We start from the raw sequence: 20,541 nt of genomic DNA, 5'->3' as shown, positions 1-20,541 counted from the left end.
ATCGATATATATATATATATATATATATATATATATATATATATATATATCGATTCTAGAATAAAAAAAAATTGATTTTCGAATAAAAAATTATAATTTGTGATAGCTAGGTGAATCGATTTTTTTTTCACCTAATTCCCAGTTCTTTTGGAATCACCAAAGTCAACCATCCCACTCTCAGAAGAACAGGTTCTATATGGAACCTTCAAAAGTTCCGTCCGGCGCTTCATATATAGAACCTTCCGGGAGTTCCATCATGGAATCATTTGATGAGTTTCGTTTGAATTATTTTTTCATTTTAATTGAATTGTATGAATAAAGCAGCTTGTAAATGTCCATTATCACTAGAATAAATGGAAATAATCTGTTTAACGTAAAAGTATTAGGCTATGCAATCATTTAGGACCTTTTTTCTAGCAGTTCAGAAATACTGAAACTATCAATTCTATTCAGTTCAATTTACATTTATTTGTATGGCGCTTTTCACAATACATGTATAGTTTCAGTTTGGCGTGATCTGTTATCAGAGGTGTTAAAGTAATGACCATATGTCCGAAATGTACAGTTCTGAGATAATACAGATCATGCAGTTAGCTAACATCATGTATTCATTTAGCCTGAAACAATGAGCTCATTTAAGCAATTATTAGTAAGTAGTGTAGTGTAAACAAATTTGGCTCATTCACTCATGGCCTGATATTACCAAAATTCTATAGAAAATGACCATATTAACATCGTTAACACATGTCCCTGTTCTATTGTGTGGGATTCAACCTGTTAAAATAAAGTAGTTTATTTTTTCTCTTTACTGTCGTAATCTTTAATCCAAATATATATTGTTCTCCATCTCTGAAACATAAAATCACAGCCTTCTGCCACTTCTCTGTTTCACAGTTGAATCAAATTCCATTGGACTATAATGGAAATATTACATTTAAAAAAATATTTTTTTTACAATTAAAAATATGTATTTATTCATTTGTTTGTAAAACACGATGAAAAAAAAAAAAGATTGATTGGTCAATTGATTGAAAATGTCACTATGGAAATCTCAAAATCTTTCAAGTTTTTTTTCTTTCTTTTTTTCTTCACAAAACATGTTTTTAGTTTTAAGAATGTAGCATTTTATGTCGCATCAATGCAAAATGTTGTTTAAAGCACTGGTAATGATCAGAGACAGATCTAGGGAGCTTTACTGGACCGAGGCGTCTTTACTGGAAGCCGCTGTAATGTTCACAATACTTTTTATGACTTAATATGTAGATCTGTGTGTGTTTATATCTTGGCCTGGACTCCTGTAGTGGGATAATACACGGCCAACTAAAGAGAGTAATAATGGTGGCCTTCTGTTTCTCTTTAGCCCAGGATTCAGTGTGTGTGTGTGTGTGTGTGTGGCAGGGGATAGTAGGGGAGAAGACTGATGTCGACCCCAAGAGTTTCCTCTGTTGTGGATGGGAACGAGGGGCCCGATCGCCCCCCCCCCGCCTCACCCAGCTGTCAGGAAACAATACCCTTGGCCTGCTCAGACAAAACCCATTCCTGAAAATGTTTTTTTCCCCTTTCTCTGTCGCTCCCGCTCCCTCCCCTCTTCCTTTTGTGTCTATAATGTCTTTTCCATTTTTAACCATAGCCGTGTAAGCTTCCTTCCTATGATCGCTCCGATTGAAAGCAAGGTCGAAGATGTAAAAGTGGAGCGGACCCCACATTAATTCATTAGCGGCGCGGATGAGGATTCGTATTTTCCGCCTGGATTTGAGCGATGTCCAAGACCAGGACCAGTTTATTGAATCCAATTATCATATTTCCATCATATTAACATGCTGCACGTGCTTATCAGAGCCGGTGGACGGGAGAGTTCGTCTTGACCAAGTCAGATGCTGATTGTGCAAACAATGTGGATGATTAGCCAATAAGCATTAAGAAGAAACACAATTGGTTTGATTTTTTTTTATTTAGAGAGGCCATCATCCAATCAGTGTGCAGCGAGCTGTTTTTGTGTGTGTGTGTATTTTGCATATAACCACACTGCAATATAATAATGCAATAAATGTAATTTTTTGTTTTTAACAGCTTTGACTGCAATAGGACATTTTGTCATGAAATTGCTAAAAATGTGCATAAAATTGTCATAAAATAGTTATTTTTTTATTAGGTTTGAAAGATATATCGCACCATTTTGGATATTTACCAAATATAAATATGCATATTTCATATTTTCAATTATAAAGTGAATCCTAAATAAAATTGTAGCATTTAAAACTATACATTTTTTTAAACGTATTATTTATTTATTTTTAATTTTAGCCATTTATCAGTTATGATATTTATCAGAAAATAATTTTCACCTTATTGTTGGCATTGTAACTTCTGGCTTTATTAATTTAATAATAAAGCCAGATTTATTAATTTAATAATTTATTAAAGTAAAAAAAAAAAAAAAACTTCCATAGTGTAAAAAGAAAATGTTTTCAAAGACCATTAGAGTTAGTTTTACACGAGAATACTATTTCAGTCTTTCTAATTCAAAGTTGTATGTGTCACATGCCATTTCCCTGTAATTATTTGTGAAATTTAGTAGCAATTTTCTCAGTGAACGTTGTTTCAAAGTAAATCCCACACATTTCTCTCCCAGTGCACCTTTAGCAGCAGGAGAAAGCAAACAGGGTCTTGCTTTTATTTCCTGCTGACTTTAAACACTAGTATGAGAATATTAGCTCCAACTAAATGTGTTTTAATAAATGATAAATTCTTGAGCAGCTTAAAGAAGTCTGTGCACATGAAAATCTGCAGTATCCGGCAGTTAAAACTGATATATAAAGCAGATGTCTGAGCCGAGCTCCACGGAGACTTCAGCTATGACCATAAGACCAAATGGAGCAAAACAAGAAGATCTGAACACAACCTCTGCATTCATTACAAACCGCATTGTGCATTAGTGATTATCAGTGCACCTGTTTGGCCCACGGTGGAACACACACACACACACACACACACACACACACACACACACACACACACACACACACACACACACACATATGAAGAGATCAGGATGGTGTTTGCGCTCGTCCTGATAGTGGAAGTGATACAGGGAGAGGTCAAAAGTGCAGGGATATTCACTTGAGCATTATATATGTGGCTGTGTTTTTACCACGGTCCAGCTTTCCCACCTCTCTCCATGGGATTTCCTCTCAGCTGTCCCCTATATATACACACACACACACTCTCTTTCTCTCTCTCTCTCTCTCTCTCTCTCTCTCTCTCTCTCTCTCTCTCTCTCTCTCTCTCTCTCTCTCTCTCTCTCTCTCTCTCTCTCTCGATAGACTCCCACAGCTGGGCTCTGGGAGGAACACATTCTCCGACAAACACAGATTTCACACTCTCACTGTCTCTCCGTTTAACACACACACACACACACACACGTACAAGATACAGACACAGGTGTCTGCCAGAAGAATTGCTCTCCGCTGACCGTTCGACTTATTTATGACCCTCTGAGAGGCAGATCTCATGCTGGAAGATTCTGTTAAGTCTCTTTTCACATTGACATTTGTTTCACTCATTCAATCACAGTTAGTCATCAGAAAAAAACCTGTCTAGACACACACACACACACATACACACACAGACTGCTCTGTTTTATAAGGTGCTTTTGTCAGCAGGTCTGACAAAACGTGTTGGTTAACTTTGCCACCCACTGAGGTGAAGTTTCTGCACCTGTTTGTGCCAGAACTTTTCCATTGAGCTTTAAAGTAGGGAAGTCAAAATGGACAATTATTTTATGGAATATTGCAGGATTTATTATAAATGATTTATCTGTGCACGTTAATATTGTTTTAAATTGATGTTTCTGGTAATCTTGAATCAGAATATCTTCCTCTTGCAGCATCTCTTCTCTTCTCTGATGACGAGGGCGGGGCAATAACCTGTCAATCACATGAGATCAGCCAATAGCAAACCACAACCATCCAATCAAATCCCCACAGACAAAATCAAGCCCCGCCCACATTTGTTCTTGTTCCACATTTGGGCTTGTTCTTGTTTCACTCGGATATACGGCACAATAGGAAAGAAAAGTCTCGAGCAACTTCCGTTTCATGCCGACTTTATAAGGAAGATGTGAACTAAAACACAGTATTGCTGTCTAACCTGACTTTTTGTTTTTGTTTTTCACAGTATTTGCATATGAAATGGCCTCTTCTGGATGTTCCAGGCACAGCAGCACTCAAAGACTCACGATCACCTACTCCAGGACACTTAGTGAGTATCTCTCACACACACACACACACACACGCACACACAGCGGCCAAAGAAAGTATTCAGACACTTCAGCATGTTATTGCATCAGATGGAAAAATCTAAAACTAACAGGCATTTATTGTACAGACAGAATTTCACAAAAAATTGGTTGGTTTTGAATAATGCAACAAATATGATATACTGTTTGAAAATGAGACACTCAATTCAGCACTTTCTGGTTGTCAAACATAGTGATAGTTCACCCTAAGATGAAAATTGTCATTATTTAATACACCTTCATGTCGTTCCAAACCCAAGTCTTTCATTCATCTATCTTTGAAACACAAATGAAGATGTTTTTTACAGGGTAGCCGCGGGGTCTTAAAAGTCTTAAAAAGGTCTTAAATTTCATGTTCCTAAATTAAGGCCTTAAAAAGTCTTAAATTCCATTGTCCAAGTCTTAATTTTTTTAACGAAGGTCTTAAATTTCATTATACTAGCCTATTTATTCAAAGTCAACCAGACTGCAACGCAAGGTGAAATGGGGGAAAAAACAACAACGTGAAAATTCAACAGGGTTTAGCGTAGCGTCAGAGAACGTCTTGGAGTATGCGCAAACAGTAGTTTGGGTTTTCGCGCCGGCGGGATCAACATTCAATCAGTCGAGAGGAGAGACATCATGGGGAAGTGTCGTTTTGTTCAGATTACAGTGAGTGAGCGAGTGTGTGTGTGTGTGTGTGTGTGTGTGCGCGTGCGAGAGCGATTGTGTGTGTGCGCGAGTGAGTGAGTGTGTGTGGGTGTGTGCGCGCGAGTGAGCGAATGTGTGTGTGTGTGTGTGTGTGTGTGTGTGTGTGTGTGTGTGTGTGTGTGTGTGTGTGTGTGTGTGTGTGTGTGTGTGTGTGTGTGTGTGTGTGTGTGTGTGCGCGAGTGAGCGAAAGTGTGTGTGTGCGCGCGCGCGCGACTGAATGTTTGCGTGTGACGGAAAGCAACGTGTAGCCTAGTCTGACATGTTTCTTGTCCACGACAAGACTTTAGGAGTCAAAATCTTGTAATCTGAACCAGGCATTATCTATCTATCTGTCGCTCTGTGTCTCTCTCCTATCTCGCTATTCTATCTATATCTCTCTTACCTATCTATCTCTCTCTCTCTCTCTCTCTCTCATCTATCTCTTATTGTGTGTCTCTTTTTATCTATCTACCCCTCTCTATGTCTCTCTATCCCTCCCTCCCTCGCTCGCTCGTTTTTAAGGTGTAGCCTATTTACATTTCTTTTTATTCTTGAAAATGTAAAATGGTTGAAGCAATTTGAATGCTGAGAAACTTTACTAAGACGATTTGAAAAGTTAGTTTATCGGTTTATTGTTATGAATGTTTGATATTTACCAAAAACATCACTTTGCAGTGTATTGTTGAATGAGATTTTTTTATAATAAATGTATTTTTAATTAAAACATTTGTTAGTAATAGTCATCATTGGGATTTGATGGTGTTTTACGACTGCATAATGGGTGCGATTAAGGTCTTAATTTTCATTAAAGTGGTCTTAAAAAGGTCTTAAAAAAGTCTTAAATTTGGGGTGATCAAACCTGGGGAAACCCTGTTTTAATAGGATTGGGAAAAAAAAATGTAATCGATTCTCATTTTTACGATCCAATATCAATTCTTAAATCTCAAGAATCGATTAGGCTAGTCATCCTGTTTTCAGTTGATGAATGAATGGAACATTGTAGCGCGCATCCCATCCAATATATCACTATAATCTTTGTGCTTTGTTACTATTGATATGAAACAAAGTCTCAGATTTCAAATTACGTCCATTTTCTTACGAAATTCAAAAGCATAAATAGCGTTTTGGCGCTGTGGCGTGAGATCGCTCTGGCTCAGCTCAAGAGAAGCACATGATCTTCTCTTCCGCCCTAATAACACCAGTTACAGCGCGAAATAAACATGAATGAGCTTCTGAAAGTGTGTTAAAAGATAGAGTACAACTTATCGAAGTCCGTATCGTCACATAATCGCTCAATCAGTGTTTCAACTGTGGAAAGACGTCAGTAAAAGTCAGCTAGAAGAATTAACTCTAGAGAGGAGCATTTTGATAAATATATGCACCATATTACATATTCATTATAATTTTTAATGTTCATCAGTATTTAATGCATGTTTGACTAAATCTGGCAAGTTTTTATGACAGCCACCATTTAAATGTTTATATTTCATATAACTTTATTATTATAAAAACAAATAAAAGTGTAATTTAAGTGTTTGTATACAAATCAGTTCATTTTTACCTTCAATATTACAGTAGGCTAATGAAGCCTATAGGCTACAACTGACTCCCATAGTTTACAGCATTAATTAAGAGATTTGTTTATCCAAATAATATCCTGATATCCAAAATAATCAATATTGAATCAAATCGGAATCGAAATGTGAAATTTGTGTCACTACCCAGCCCTAGTTTTTAATATTCTCTCATCATTTTGTACATCTAATGAAAGTCCACGCAGACTAAATTTTAAAGCTTCAAAAAGTTCATAAAGACACGTGTGAAGTAATCCAAATCATCTGAGCGTTTTATTCTGATGAGACGCGATCACTTTATATGATGAACAGATTTAATTTAGGCTTTTTTCATATGTAAACATTGATTAGTGTACATAGAGTACAAGCACAACAATTGTGCATCGATCAATGTTTATATTAATAAATTAAAGCCTAAATTGAATGGGTTCAAATAACATTTTCTGAATTTCTTTTCAGAATGAACACTCAATACATATGGATTACTTCATGTACTTTTTCAAGCTTTAAAGTTTTGGTTGCATGGACTTTCAATGAAGGGGCAAAAATAATTCAGGAATATAAAAGATATCTTCTGAAGATGAATAAAAGTCTTGTGTTGTAATGACATTTAAGGTGAGTAATTTCACCCAAACAATCCCTTTAAAGTCAGCATGAAATCAACACTGATCCTGTTGGCGAATGATTAATCCGTGCGAGTTTTAATCTTTAATCAAACCTAATCTTCCAGTGATGAGCCACACTTCTCTGTGTGGCGCTGCAATTAAGCCAATCGCATTCAGATGTTCTTTCCGTACCGAATCTCTGAGATCGAGTTTTTAATCTGTGTTGTCAGGTGATCTTCACTGACACGTATAAAGGCCACCCGAGCGTGTATTGATTGGTGTTGTTGATGCGGGTGGCCGTGCGAAAGCGATTGATTGATTGAAGAGGACATATTAAAAAGCCCATTGCTTCCAACCTACGATGTATTTGAAATCTAAAACTGGTCACTTAAAGTCAAGTCTTAAGATGAAGTTTTGGTTGCCTGCAGGTTCATTACTGGTAATGAAAGCTATATTTCCAGAATGCGTGGCACATCTATGCCACTCCTTGGTGTGTAATGATGGCTGTCGGATAAGAACGAGCTTCCCTGTTGGCCAGATCTGTGTCTGAATCCAGTCCGGCTGGTTGGAGGTCGAGAGGGTTTGCATGGTGGTGTGTGTGTCCTCAGCTGATGTGTGTGTGTGTGTGTGTGTGGTGTGGTAAAGAAATAATAGAAATCAATACTTTTATTCATCAAGGATGAATTAAATTGATCAAAAGTTACAGTAAAGACATTTATAATGTTACAAAAGATTTTAATTCAAATAAATGCTGTTGTTTTTAAACATCAAAGGATCTTGAAAAAATTTTTTTTACAATCATACACATTTTTTTAAACTGTTTTCAACATTGATAATAAAAATTAATGTTTTTTGAGCATCAAATCCGCATATTAGAGTGATTTCTGAAGGATCATGTGACACTGAAGACTGGAGTAATGATACTGGAAATTCAGCTTTGTTATTTTAAATTGTCATAATATTTAACAATATTATTATTATTATTATTATTATTATTTTTATTTTATTTTATTTTTTTATCAAATAAATGCAGCCTATGTGAGCAGAAGAGACATCTTTTAAAAACATAAAAAAAATCTTACCAATCCAAAACTTTTGACTGGTGGTGTATATCAGGATGAAACATTGCAAACACACAACACGAGGAACCTCAGATTGACCCATACTAAACCGGTTTAAGTGGAGAGTGGGCGGAAGAGTGACTTTACACAATCATTCGTTTTTCAAGTATGACTTGTGTGTCCAAATACTTTTTGGGGCCACCATACATCAAAAATATGTAAATCAGAGTCTCATGACATTTGAAACAATTTGATTATCCCTCCATCTGATAATAAATCTGTTCAAATTGCATGACGAAATAATGAAACTGATTAAAGCGTTATTTCCAGGCTTTAAGGAACAGTTCAGCTACTTAGCATCTATTAGTGCTTTTTAATGAGGGATTTGTTGCTTTCACTCTGAAATCTCCCTCTGACAGGGAGACATAATAAATTATGACACAATAAATACAGAAGGATGACGGATGAATGTCATCATTGACTCTTTGGCAGCCAGAGGGTGTGTGTGTGTGTGTGTGTGTGTGTGTGTGTGTGTGTGTGTGTGTGTGTGTGTGTGTGTGTGTGTGTGTGTGTGTGTGTGTGTGTGTGTGTGTGTGTGTGTGTGTGTGTGTGTGTGTGTGTGTGTGTGTGTGTGTGTGTGTGTGTGTGTGTGTGTGTGTGTGTGTGTGTGTGTGTGTGTGTGTGTGTGTGTGTGTGTGTGTTTTTTTTCAGACTCCCTTTGTCCCAGTAACCCCTGGACTCTCTCTAACCTCTGAAGCACCATGGGATTGTTCTTAAAAACACAGCATGCCTTGTCTCACCACCCAGTCGGGCCATTAGGCCTTTATTGTATTTACTTAATATAATGTTATAAAATGCATGCACTCGCATTAGGGAATCAGCAGAAAATGCAACGTAATGGCAATCAGATTAGCTGTGGTTGAACAGCAAGTCTTGAGGGTTTGATGAGAACGCAGTCTTCCTTCATTCCTTCGCTTATCCGTGGCGTTGGCTGGAGGGACGTTTGAGGACAACATCTGATCTTGACCGTCAGACTGCGGGGAATGAGGGAGTTTTGCGTCGGGGTGAGAAGAGTGTGACTGAAGGGTGAGCTCAGGTGGGGTTTTATTTATAGAGGAGAATGGCGCCACGAACACGACCCGCTCCAGTGAGCGAAAACTATCACCAAACAACAAGTGTTAAAACTGCCTGCCTGAAAAATATCACGTGTTACACTAAAGACGGAGCTTAGTTCTGATGTGGATCTATCTTATAGAATATGGGTTGACTTTCTCCGCTTATTCAGCAAAGAAACATAAAAAAAAATATATATATATATATTAGGGCTGTCCCCGACTATGGATTTTCATAGTCGAATCAGAATCGTCATGTCTTGCCTATAGTCGACTAATAGTCGAATCATGTGTATGGGGGCGGGGCTTTAACGTTTCAAAGCCGCGATGTACAGAAAATCACACAAAGATATAGAAGAAAATTTATAAAAACATTTTGGATCAATAAAACTAAGAAATAACATAACTCCAGAAAGGCCACACTGCAGACAGGATTTGCATTTCACATGCAAATCAAATTAAATCGGCTAAATTACCTGTGCGAGCAGGCCAGCCTACAGCACAACATCGATGCACCGAAAAAATAAACAATTAATTTACTAAAATTAAATTAGAACAGAATAGGCCTATACCTTTTTAATAAATAAAAAATACAAAACGAAATAAATTAGAATCAAGTCACAAGATGAGGAGCAAATGTGTGCAAAATGCCTAAAGTGCAGGGGAACATATATTCAAAACACAAGCCACAAATAGTTAGATTAGATAACCCTGACAGATTAATAAATAAAATAAAAATAAAGAAATTATTAAAATAACGATAGTAGCCAGAATTTTCAACTTTGTCTTTTTAACTGCGGAAACAACAATAAATGCTAAACTGGAGTGGCAGTCTTTTCAGCTAAAAATGTTCACAGCATCCAAAAATCAAATTAGAACCAGCTGAAAAGTTTTGAAATCACTTGTACCCTACCTGATCGCGAGAACAAATCCAGCCTTTCACTCTGTCTGTGTCCGTTGGAGTCTTTTCAAATTGTGCGCGCGGATAAAATACATTCTAACGTGAAACCCAGTCTATGCGTGAAACGTGTTAACGTTGGCCGGCAGAAGTGCGATAATGGTTTTCCTGATGCTAAATCCAGCCTTGGAGAATATCCTTTCTGATGGTGTACATCCACACTTTAGATTTTCTTATCCCAGACATTGTTAAAGATTTAAATCCTTGCCGCGAAGACGCTCCTCTGTCGGTCACGGATCGAAAGTGAAACTTAAATCTGTCACGGGTGTTTGGATTTATTCACGCACGTTAATTTTTTTTTATTAAAAGCTTCTTTCTTTGCACATTTTTATATACAGCATTATCATAATAGGCTGAATATTAACGTATTGACATAAAAGCTAGTTCTATGTGAAATTGAGCGCCCTCATATAGCCAAAGTGGCATGATCCTCGTTTCATAACACCTCTGCGAAGATTCGACCATGAGATCGGTAGTCGAATCAGGCTCCTCCTATCGAAGCATCGAATCTTCGACTATTCGGGGTCACCCCTAATATATATATATATACATATTTTTATAATAATTTCAATTTCAAGCACAAATAATAAAGGCAATTTTTTTTTTTTAAGTTGCAACTTTGTTTTATCGCAATTGTAAGAATTTCTTGTAATTGTGACTAACTCGCATTTTCTTGTAATAATACATATTTTTTTACATATTACATATTTCACAGTTGTGACTATTTCTCATAATTGCACTTTATATATCACATATGCAAATTACAAGTGCAATTAAAGGAAATTAAGTGGCAGATATGAGAAATTTGGCAAAAGTTGTGATTACAGGAAACCGTCACAATTGTAAGAACGATTTGTAATTGTAACTAACGCGCATTTTCTTGTAAAAGCAACTCTAGATCTAAAAGTTGCAACTATTTCTCACAATTGTTACTTTATACATCACATATGCAAATTCAAAGTGCAATTTAAGGAAATTAAGTTGCAGATATGAGAGAAATTAAGCGAAAGTTGTACGACAATTTCTTGTAATTATGAATCGCGTTTTCTTGTAAAAGCAAATTTTGTGGGTATTTTTTGTAATTGTGACTCCATATCTTATAATGTGACTTACAATTACCTGTTTATAACTCTTTCGATCTGAGAAAGAAACGAGCGTTGACGTGTTTTGTGGTGCTCGGACACAGGTTAGCTAGGTTTGAGTCTAGCTTGCAACACATTTCCTGATCCCGTCCACCCTTCCAGAAAATGTGTTCAAAATCAAATTGTTCAAAACAAGAGAGTTGGATTAAACAAACAGGACAATCCGATGTTAGTATTCATCCTTATATTTCTTTCCCAATCCCACATTCTCCCTCAAACACACTCGCATGCTAAGCGTTGTCAGATTGAGCCCATAAGGTCAGTATGCTAATGTGTTATTCTGTTCACTCCAGAACGTTCAATAATTCAGGAGACGGGTTTGCTTGGTATTCTGCGGCGCCACCTTTAGAGTGTGTGTGTGTGTGTGTGTGTGTGTGTGTGTGTGTGAGAACACAACAGGGCCCTCACTGTTTAGTGTGTGTCAGCATGTGATAAGCTAGGGCAGTTGATTAAGTTAGCATAGTGACGAGGCCTCAGATGGGAACGCTTTGTGGCTTGAGGATTGGGATCCATATTGTACGCAAGCAATCACCGATTGTGTGGGAGTTTTTCAGGACGACACAGTAGAGAATTGTGAGAACAGTCGTACATTTCCATGATCCTCTGTCTTGCTCACTCATTTTCTCTCTGGAGTCCCATCCATAAAAAAATATATTTATGCAATCTTTTACATCAAGTCTGTAAAGCAGCTCTAAAAACACAATAGTGTCTTTATTCATCTGCGCATGTTCTTGTAATAACTTCATATTTCACAGTTGTGACTATTTCTCATAATTGCTACTTTATACATCACATATGCAAATTACAAGTGCAATTACAGGAAATTAAGTGGCAGATATGAGAAATTAAGTGAAAGTTGTGATTCAGGAAAACGTTTTGTAATTGTGACTAATTTGCATTTTCTTGTAATAGCAATTTTATATCTGAAAGTTGCGACTATTTCTCATAATTGTTACATCACATATGCATATTATAATTGCAGTTAAAGGAAATTAAGTTGCAGATATGAGAGAAATGAAGTGAAAGTTGTGATTACAGGAAACTCACATTTGTGAGAATATTTAGTAATTGTGACTAACTCGCATTTTCTTGTAATAGCAATTTTAGTTTACACTTTATTAAAGGTGTCATTGTTATAGTGTAATTATATATTTAAGCACTAATATTAAGCAACTACATGTACTTACTATAGGGTTAGGGTTTGGTTGAGGGTTAGTTGCATGTAATTATGCATAACTGACTGTGATTACTACGGTAAGTACATGTAACAAAGACACTGTAAAATAAAGTGTTACCCAATTTTATATCTAAAAGTTGCAACTATTTCTCATGTAAAAAATAACTCGAAAAATGAGAAATATCGTGCAAAAGTTATAATTTTGATGATTATGGCTTACAGCTTATGAAAACCCCAAATTCAAAATCTCAGAAAATTAGAATATTACATGAAATCAATTATTAAAAAAAAGATTTTAAATACAGAAATGTCGGCCCTCTGAAAAGTATAATCTATATGTATATAGTTATAGATACTAAATATATTAGTTTCACCTTTTAATTTGAATTACTGAAATACACGAACTTTTGCATGATATTCAAATTTTTCGAGTTTCACCTGTATTACATCATCATGTCACCTTTATTTCAAATTCTGCTGTAAAGCCGCTCTGAAGAGACAACAGTGTCGTTATTCATCTGAAGTCAGTTCAGTGTTAATGCAGTTCAGCACCTGTGTAAAGGTCATTGATTATGTGAAAGTTAAATTCATCTGCAATCAGCTCTACAGAAGACTGAGGTGTTCTTCAGTGTTGATCAGCGTGTTGATTGAGTTCAGAGGTCATGGCCTGGTGGTCCGTGACTGTAAGCTGTGAAGCTCATGCAGGAAAAGCAGGTTCGAATCAAAACTTTGACTGAAAATAACAAGTCCACAGTCTACTGACAGCCGTGGCAATGCACACTCTCGAGTTTTCATTTCTGTTTGGTGAATTTCTACTAAATATTGTTAAAAAATGAATGATCGTTAGATTTCACCAGTTATATTGTTGTATCTGTGTGTGTGTGTGTGTGTGTGTGTGTGTGTGTGTGTAGCTGCTGTAATACTAAAAACACTTCAGCTTTGTGTGTGTGTGTGTGTGCCTCTAAATGCTGATGTCATGTTCTGCCCACTCTTACATCCGCTTCCTGCCTCGGTGATAAACAAGCCTCTGCTATCCCAGCATGCCATGCAGTCTCCCTTTTTCCTTTTATTTTTCGTTCCTCCTTTTTTGAAAGGACTCCACAAAGACTCAGAACCTCCCACTGGAAAGGAGAGAGCAGCGCGCACACACACACACACTCTCTCACAAACACACACACACACACACACAGACTCTCTCTCACTCACACAAAGACAGACAGACAAACACACGCATGGACGCACACACACACACACACAAACAAACACACACACACACACACACACACACACACACACACTCTCTCACTCACACAAACACAGACAGACAAACGCACACACACACACACACTCTCTCTCACAAACACACACACACACACACACACACTGACAAACACACACTCTCACTCACACAAACACAGACAGACAAACTCACACACACGCACACTCTCTCACAAACACAGACAAACACACACACACACACACAAACATAGACAGACAAACTCACATAAACACACACACACACACACACAAACACAGACAAACACACACACACACACACTCACTCACACAAACATAGACAGACAAACTCACATAAACACACACACACACTCTATCTCTCTCTCTCACACTCTCTCTCACATACACACAAACAAACAGACAAAACTCACATAAACACACACTCTCTCTTACTCACACACAAACACACACTCTCTCACGCACAGAAACACAGACAAACTCACACACTCTCTCTCTCTCTCTCTCTCTCTCTCTCCCTCTCACTCACTCTCACTCTCACACACACTCACACACTCGCGGGACTCAGGAGGTTGTTTGGTCCGTTGGTAACTCTTGTACCCAGAGGCTGTTTGCCCAGTAATGTATCTCAGATGTGAAGGATTGAGACTCATGTTTTGCGGAGTGAAATCCTCCATCCCTGTTGAACACGCTCTCCTCTGCCCGTCCCAGCAGAGCCGTGCCCTCTTGGCCAGACCGACACACACTCAATCTGCACGAACCCTGCGCCAGCTCCAGACACACACTCATGCCGTTTAGCCTTCCTTACTGCAGCTCTGGTTTTGACATACTCTCACACACTCGTATCCTGTAGATCGTGAATACCAAAATGCCCTCAATTTGGCAGTCTGGGAATAGTTGACAGCTTGTTAGTGAGTTTTAAAAGCTGTTGAGTCTTTCAGCGCCACAGATCGACTGTCCTCGCTGAAGTCTGCCCCCTATTGACAGGATTCTGATCAGGACTTCAGAATACAAGAGATCAGACTTAGACTGATAGTCTTCTAGTTAATCAATCAACTCATTCTAAAGGAAAAAGAAAATACCCTTTTCTGCCTCTAAAACAATTATTTTACACCCTCTCTCCCCCAAACACCTGTCATACAGAGACAGAGTTATTTACCATCCAGTCAAGTCCTGATGGATAAAGTCAAGTTCTACCATACTTTTCTTTTTTCTTTTTTTTTGAATTTGCATTCTTAAGTATGTTGTTGTTTTTAAACCAAATGCATTTGCGAATGTGACTTTAAAGGTTTAGTCAACAATATCGGACAATTTTGCACACATTTAAATGACTTTTTGTTGTCATTTAGTGAACTAGAGCTTTGGTTCTCAACCATTTTGACTTAAAAAGGCTCCACTGTATATACAATATATACAACAGTAATCAAGCCCCGTGTTTTTTCCAGTTGTTTGTGATTTAGGGGTTTTAAAAATATTTGTTACTTGCAATTCAAAGCTCGGCATAACTTTTTTTTAATTTATTTTTTATGTATATTGATTATAAAAATGGCCATGGAGTTTTAAGATTTTATTAGTTTACATGACTTTCCCAGCTCTAGAAATCAATCTTTTAAAACAAGGCTACCTCATATTTGAAGGATTTTAAAGCTTGTGGGAACCACTGTTGTCGAGTGGAAGGATTAAAATTAGAAATATATACATTTTTTGTTGTTGTTGTTGTTTTAGCTTAATATAATGGTTTTGTCTTACTTGAAATCATCCAATCCCCTGGACGAGACCCACTGCACTAGAGTGTTGAAGTTAAGTCTGTTATACTGTTAAATGTAATATTTGAGCAGATCTCAAAATGAATATCCATACATTTTTCGGTAACACTTTATTTTACAGTATCCTTGTTACATATGTTACATGCACTTACCATAGTAACAACAGTAAATTATGCATAATTACATGCAACTAACCCTCAACCAAACCCTAATCCTACCCTAACCCTATAGTAAGTACATGCTGTAAATTATTATTACTCAGTACTTTAATATGTAATTACACTGTAACAATGACACCTCAAAATAAAGTGTAACCCAAAGATGCCTAAATTCACTTCTAAGGTGTCTAGTTTTTAAACCGTTGACGATTTTTCACAATATTAAAAAAACTGGCCATTTTATCGGTGATAGTCTATAACATTAATTATCGACTTCAGTATTGGCCTTCCTTATTGTTACAGATTATTATGGAAATAAACCGAAAAATGTCTGCATTACACTGGGATTTCAGTGCTGTAACATCAAACAATAAAATTGATGTTGTTACATCAAACAATAAAACATTGTACTTTTACAATAAACAGCAAAAGTAGTTAATCTACACAACACCACACCAAGGCATCGCACCATTCTGAGGTTGTCAAGTGATGGCATATATAAATGAGTGAGGTGATGTTTAATGTCTTTCCTCACCTTATAAAGCACTTCTGCTCACACCCACTCTCCAGAATCACTTCGCTGTGGTTTCAGCAATGTTTCCAGGATGATGAAATATTGATACAGTCATTCCCCAGTCCTACAGATGTGCTGCCCGAACCACAACATCTCTCACTCGCTTTTTACTAACAAACACAAATGTGAACTAGTTTGTGCAACTTCATTCATTCGTGGAGGTTTCATTATCCTAAATGAATGTTATAATTACATGTGCATGTGCATCATGCTCTACTCGTGTGTTATGTGCCGTCTCGGAGTTGTCAGTGCATTGAGTGATTGTTGTGTAAGAGATTGTCAGGTACACTTTGTGTACACAGGGCTTTGGTGTGGCATTGGGTGTGAGTCTGTCTGGCACAGCGCTCCGCTCTCACAGCATTCCTTGGTGCGCGGCCAGATTGCTTCATGCTTGTCATTAGGGCTGCACTATGTATCTGAATGATTGAAATATCGTAAATGTGCTTATCATGATATGCATATTGCAATGGCTTGCGATCACTGAATGACTTTACTACTTCAAAAAGTTAATTGGAGGTGATGCAGATAGCAGAGAATAGACTGGGTCACATGACTGCTACATACATGTGATAGGCATAATGTTAAGAAAACTCAATACGGTACTCGCACACACACCTCTCGGACCGGACTTAGTTCTCTTCCTCAGCTTATGTGACACAAAATGAGTGAGTATTCACATAAACAGTCAGTTATATTAGGTGAACGTAAACAGTTGAGAAAGAAAACGCGTGTGTAACGGTATATTGGATCCGTGCATTAGCTCTTAAAGTGACAGGAGCCTAATAAACCTGATGCTGTCTGTCATTAATGATGATCAAACAACAAAAGGCGGAGATAAAATCACTCACTGCTCTTGACTGAATAACTTTTGTAGCTTTAACCCTAAAACTGGCAATGTGATCTGGGTGTAACATCTTTTTTGGGGCGTAAGAATGATTTTTTTTTTTTCATCAAATCCTTTTATCATTTATCACAGCCTGGTCTGTCTTGAGTATGCTGGTCACATGATTTGTTTAAAAAAAATTGTGATTAATTAGTCAGCCTGACCTAAATCCAACATGGCTGCCAGTGGTGCAGGACATTCAGATTTTGAGATAAGTAAATATATATTAAACTTACTTTTCTTTTGAAAAAATAATACTAACACTGCTAACATTAATTATGAACATTGTCTTAAGGTGCTGAAAAAGAAAATTTATAAAAATGTTGTTATTTAGCACGTTTTGAAATATATGTTACACCTGAGTCACACTGCCACTTTTGGGTATAAAAAAGGGATTAACTTTGTATTCATTTTTGTAACAATCTTTGTATTCTGAGGCTTTTTTTTTTTTTACAAATTATAAAATGTACAGGTTAAACTGATACAGCCTGTCTGTCTTGAGTATGCTGGTCACATGATTTGCTTCAAGTTATCTGTGATCAATTAGTCAGCCTGACCTAAATCCAACATTTTTTACCATTTTACCAATTTTATTTTACCATTTTTATGGTAACGCAAGGTCCGATTTCAAAACGGTTTTCACAGGCTTAATCTTGAGTTTGTAAGCTTTCCAGTGATATATAATATGTCAACATTATATGAGTTGAAGTATAGGATATAATTGTTTTAAACATGCAATGGCAGTTACAGTTATAGATTTGGTCCTTTTTTTATGCCCTAAACAGGCAATGTGATCTGGGACTCACAACTCATAACATCCAAAATACATAACATTTAAAAAAATTATTTTGGATATGATTTACTTAAGTCCAGATGATATAAAAAATGACATGAAATTATTTGTTGCTTATCATTTTCTACTCTTGCCTGTTTAAGGGTAAATACGAATCATTGTTTAGTTTATAAAGTGAAAACTAAGCCGTTTTATTTTTATATTTGATTATTCAATATCTGTTTTGTAAAGTAAAAGCAAAGTAAACAGTGCTTTATGGGTATCTAACGGAATCAAGTGTGCAAGGCATACATTTACAAATGTAGAAAAAGCTCAAATATATGAATGCAAATGTAGTGCAACAGGCGGGTTCATGGACACAAAAATCCCATTCATTTTCTCCATAGGGGATTTGATTTTGAACAATAACTTAATAACTTAATCAATGGTATATGATTTTGTTGAAGCCATCAGCTTACATTATTTCTACTTACTTTTTTAATTAATCGTGTTGAACAGCTGAAAAAAAAAACTACATTACCCATGATTCTGCAGAGAAATCAGCCAATCAGAGAGTCTTTCCCTACGCTCTCAAACTACTTAAATATCTACTTCAATATTTTATGCTTGATAAACATTTCAATAAATCTAAAATCAACATCTTTAATCCAATGTGTTTCTTTATTTGTTTTTAATTTGATTGTCATTCGCAGTGCTTAAAGGGATTGTAGTTGTTTTCCTCAATGAAGCCGTTAAGTACACAGTCCTTGTACCTTTTTGTCCAATTTTCAAATAAATGTTTTCTTCAAATCAAAGTTTGTAATGTTGTGCTTCACCTCATAGCTGGTTGTTTTTGGTTCATTGCTTGTAACTCTTAAAAAATACTTTTTTTAAATCCCCTTATGCGAAGAATACATCTAGAACAACGGTTGCTGATGCGCACTGTATAATGACTGACTAAGTCTTAAATTATTGAATTATCTGCTTTAGTAAGTACCGATTGGATGTTGTTCAGTTCACTAACCCTACATACGAGTAATAGTGATGCTAACGCTTGCAAACACCACTGAAAAAAGGGTCAATTTTGATTTTGTATCTTAATAATGCGTCTCTCTCTCTTTCTCTCTCTCTCTCTCTCTCTCTCTCTCTCTCTCTCTCTCTCAGTCTAATAAGGTCCCGGTGGTCCAGCATGCGCACATGCACCCCCTGACCCCCCTTATCACCTACAGCAATGAACACTTCTCTCCAGGAACTCCTCCAGCCCACCTCTCGCCAGAGATACTGGACCCAAAGACAGGTGTTACACACTCTTCTGACACACCTTAACTTGTGTTTCTGTCTTTTAATCATGTGACTTACTGACTGTGTACCTCTGGTCCAGGTATTCCTCGGACCCCTCACCCCTCAGAGCTGTCGCCCTATTACCCACTGTCCCCTGGGGCCATGGGGCAGATCCCGCACCCACTGGGCTGGCTCGTCCCACAGTGAGTATCCCTTATTAAGAGGCTTTCGCACCAAAATAACCTTTTCATACTTCCTAGAACTATTGGCGGAAGTTCCCGGATTTTGCCGTGTTCGCACCGCAGGAATTAGAAACGATTTTAGTTCTAGGAACTCCTTTTGGAGGAAATAATTGAGCTTCTACTTCAGAGTCGGGTCTAAACCAGCACAATAGGAACTATCCGTGACGTTAGTGTTCGCTGATTGGCACGTGAAACACCAGCACCCGCCATTTAAAAAAAAAGCTGTGTAAACACACAGATTATAGCCTATATATTTACTCCACAAACTAACTCTACGAACATGTAAAACAGTGATAGATGAACCTCTTAACCTTTACACTGAGGAGAAAATCCAACGCAACTTTGAGGAGACCAAGAGAAACATGATTATGTATTTCTGCTCAGCAAAACTGGACATCAACCGCACAACACACACTAATAACTCTTCATTACGGTCTACTTTCTATGTATAACGCCGTCAAAATAAAAGTCCCAACAACAAGCGTGTCTTATGTCACGTCAGAGTTCCTACTTACGGTGCGAATGCAACCAGGAAAACGTTCCTTAGGGAACCCCATTAGTTCTCGGAGAAACACCCTGGTGGCTCGTTCCTAGAACTACCCGGTGCGAAAGCCCCTATAGTTACTGCCTACACACCCAGATTCAAGTCAAGTCACCTTTATTTCTAATAGCACTTTATACAACACAGATCGATTCAAAGCAGCTTCACAGCGATGAACAGGAAAATAACAGAATCAATCCAAACTTCATAAACTTAGTCAAATTCTGCTGTAAAGAAGCTCTAAAAAGACTAGTGTCATTATTCAGCTGAAGTCGGTTCAGTGTTGGTCCAGTTCAATACCTGTGGAAAGAGTTTAATTCAGCTCTACTGAAGAAAAGTAGATTCTCCATATAAGATCTTCCCCTTTTATTTCTGTTTAAATCCTCTTTGACGACCCATTTTTATTCTTTGTTTTAAGTCTGTTTGAGGGTGTAACATTTTTCATGTGTCCTTTTTGTTTTCTTTATTTTGTATG

The 20,541-nt window shown here is 37.2% G+C and overlaps 1 protein-coding gene across 1 annotated transcript in view; it reads left to right on the top strand.

The window, feature by feature from the left end:
• Positions 1 to 20,541, top strand: part of tcf7l1b (transcription factor 7 like 1b) — a 73,774-nt gene that overhangs the window by 36,730 nt on the left and 16,503 nt on the right. Inside the window, exons 4-6 of the mRNA XM_084389849.1 lie at positions 4,177 to 4,260; positions 19,167 to 19,299; positions 19,384 to 19,486. Of these exons, the coding sequence (XP_084245975.1) occupies positions 4,177 to 4,260; positions 19,167 to 19,299; positions 19,384 to 19,486 (320 nt within the window). The remainder of the gene's footprint in view (positions 1 to 4,176; positions 4,261 to 19,166; positions 19,300 to 19,383; positions 19,487 to 20,541) is intronic.

Source organism: Rutilus rutilus (assembly GCF_951802725.1).
Source record: "Rutilus rutilus genome assembly, chromosome: 19".
Lineage (NCBI taxonomy): Eukaryota > Metazoa > Chordata > Actinopteri > Cypriniformes > Leuciscidae > Rutilus > Rutilus rutilus.
This window is presented reverse-complemented; position numbering and strand designations above follow the sequence as displayed.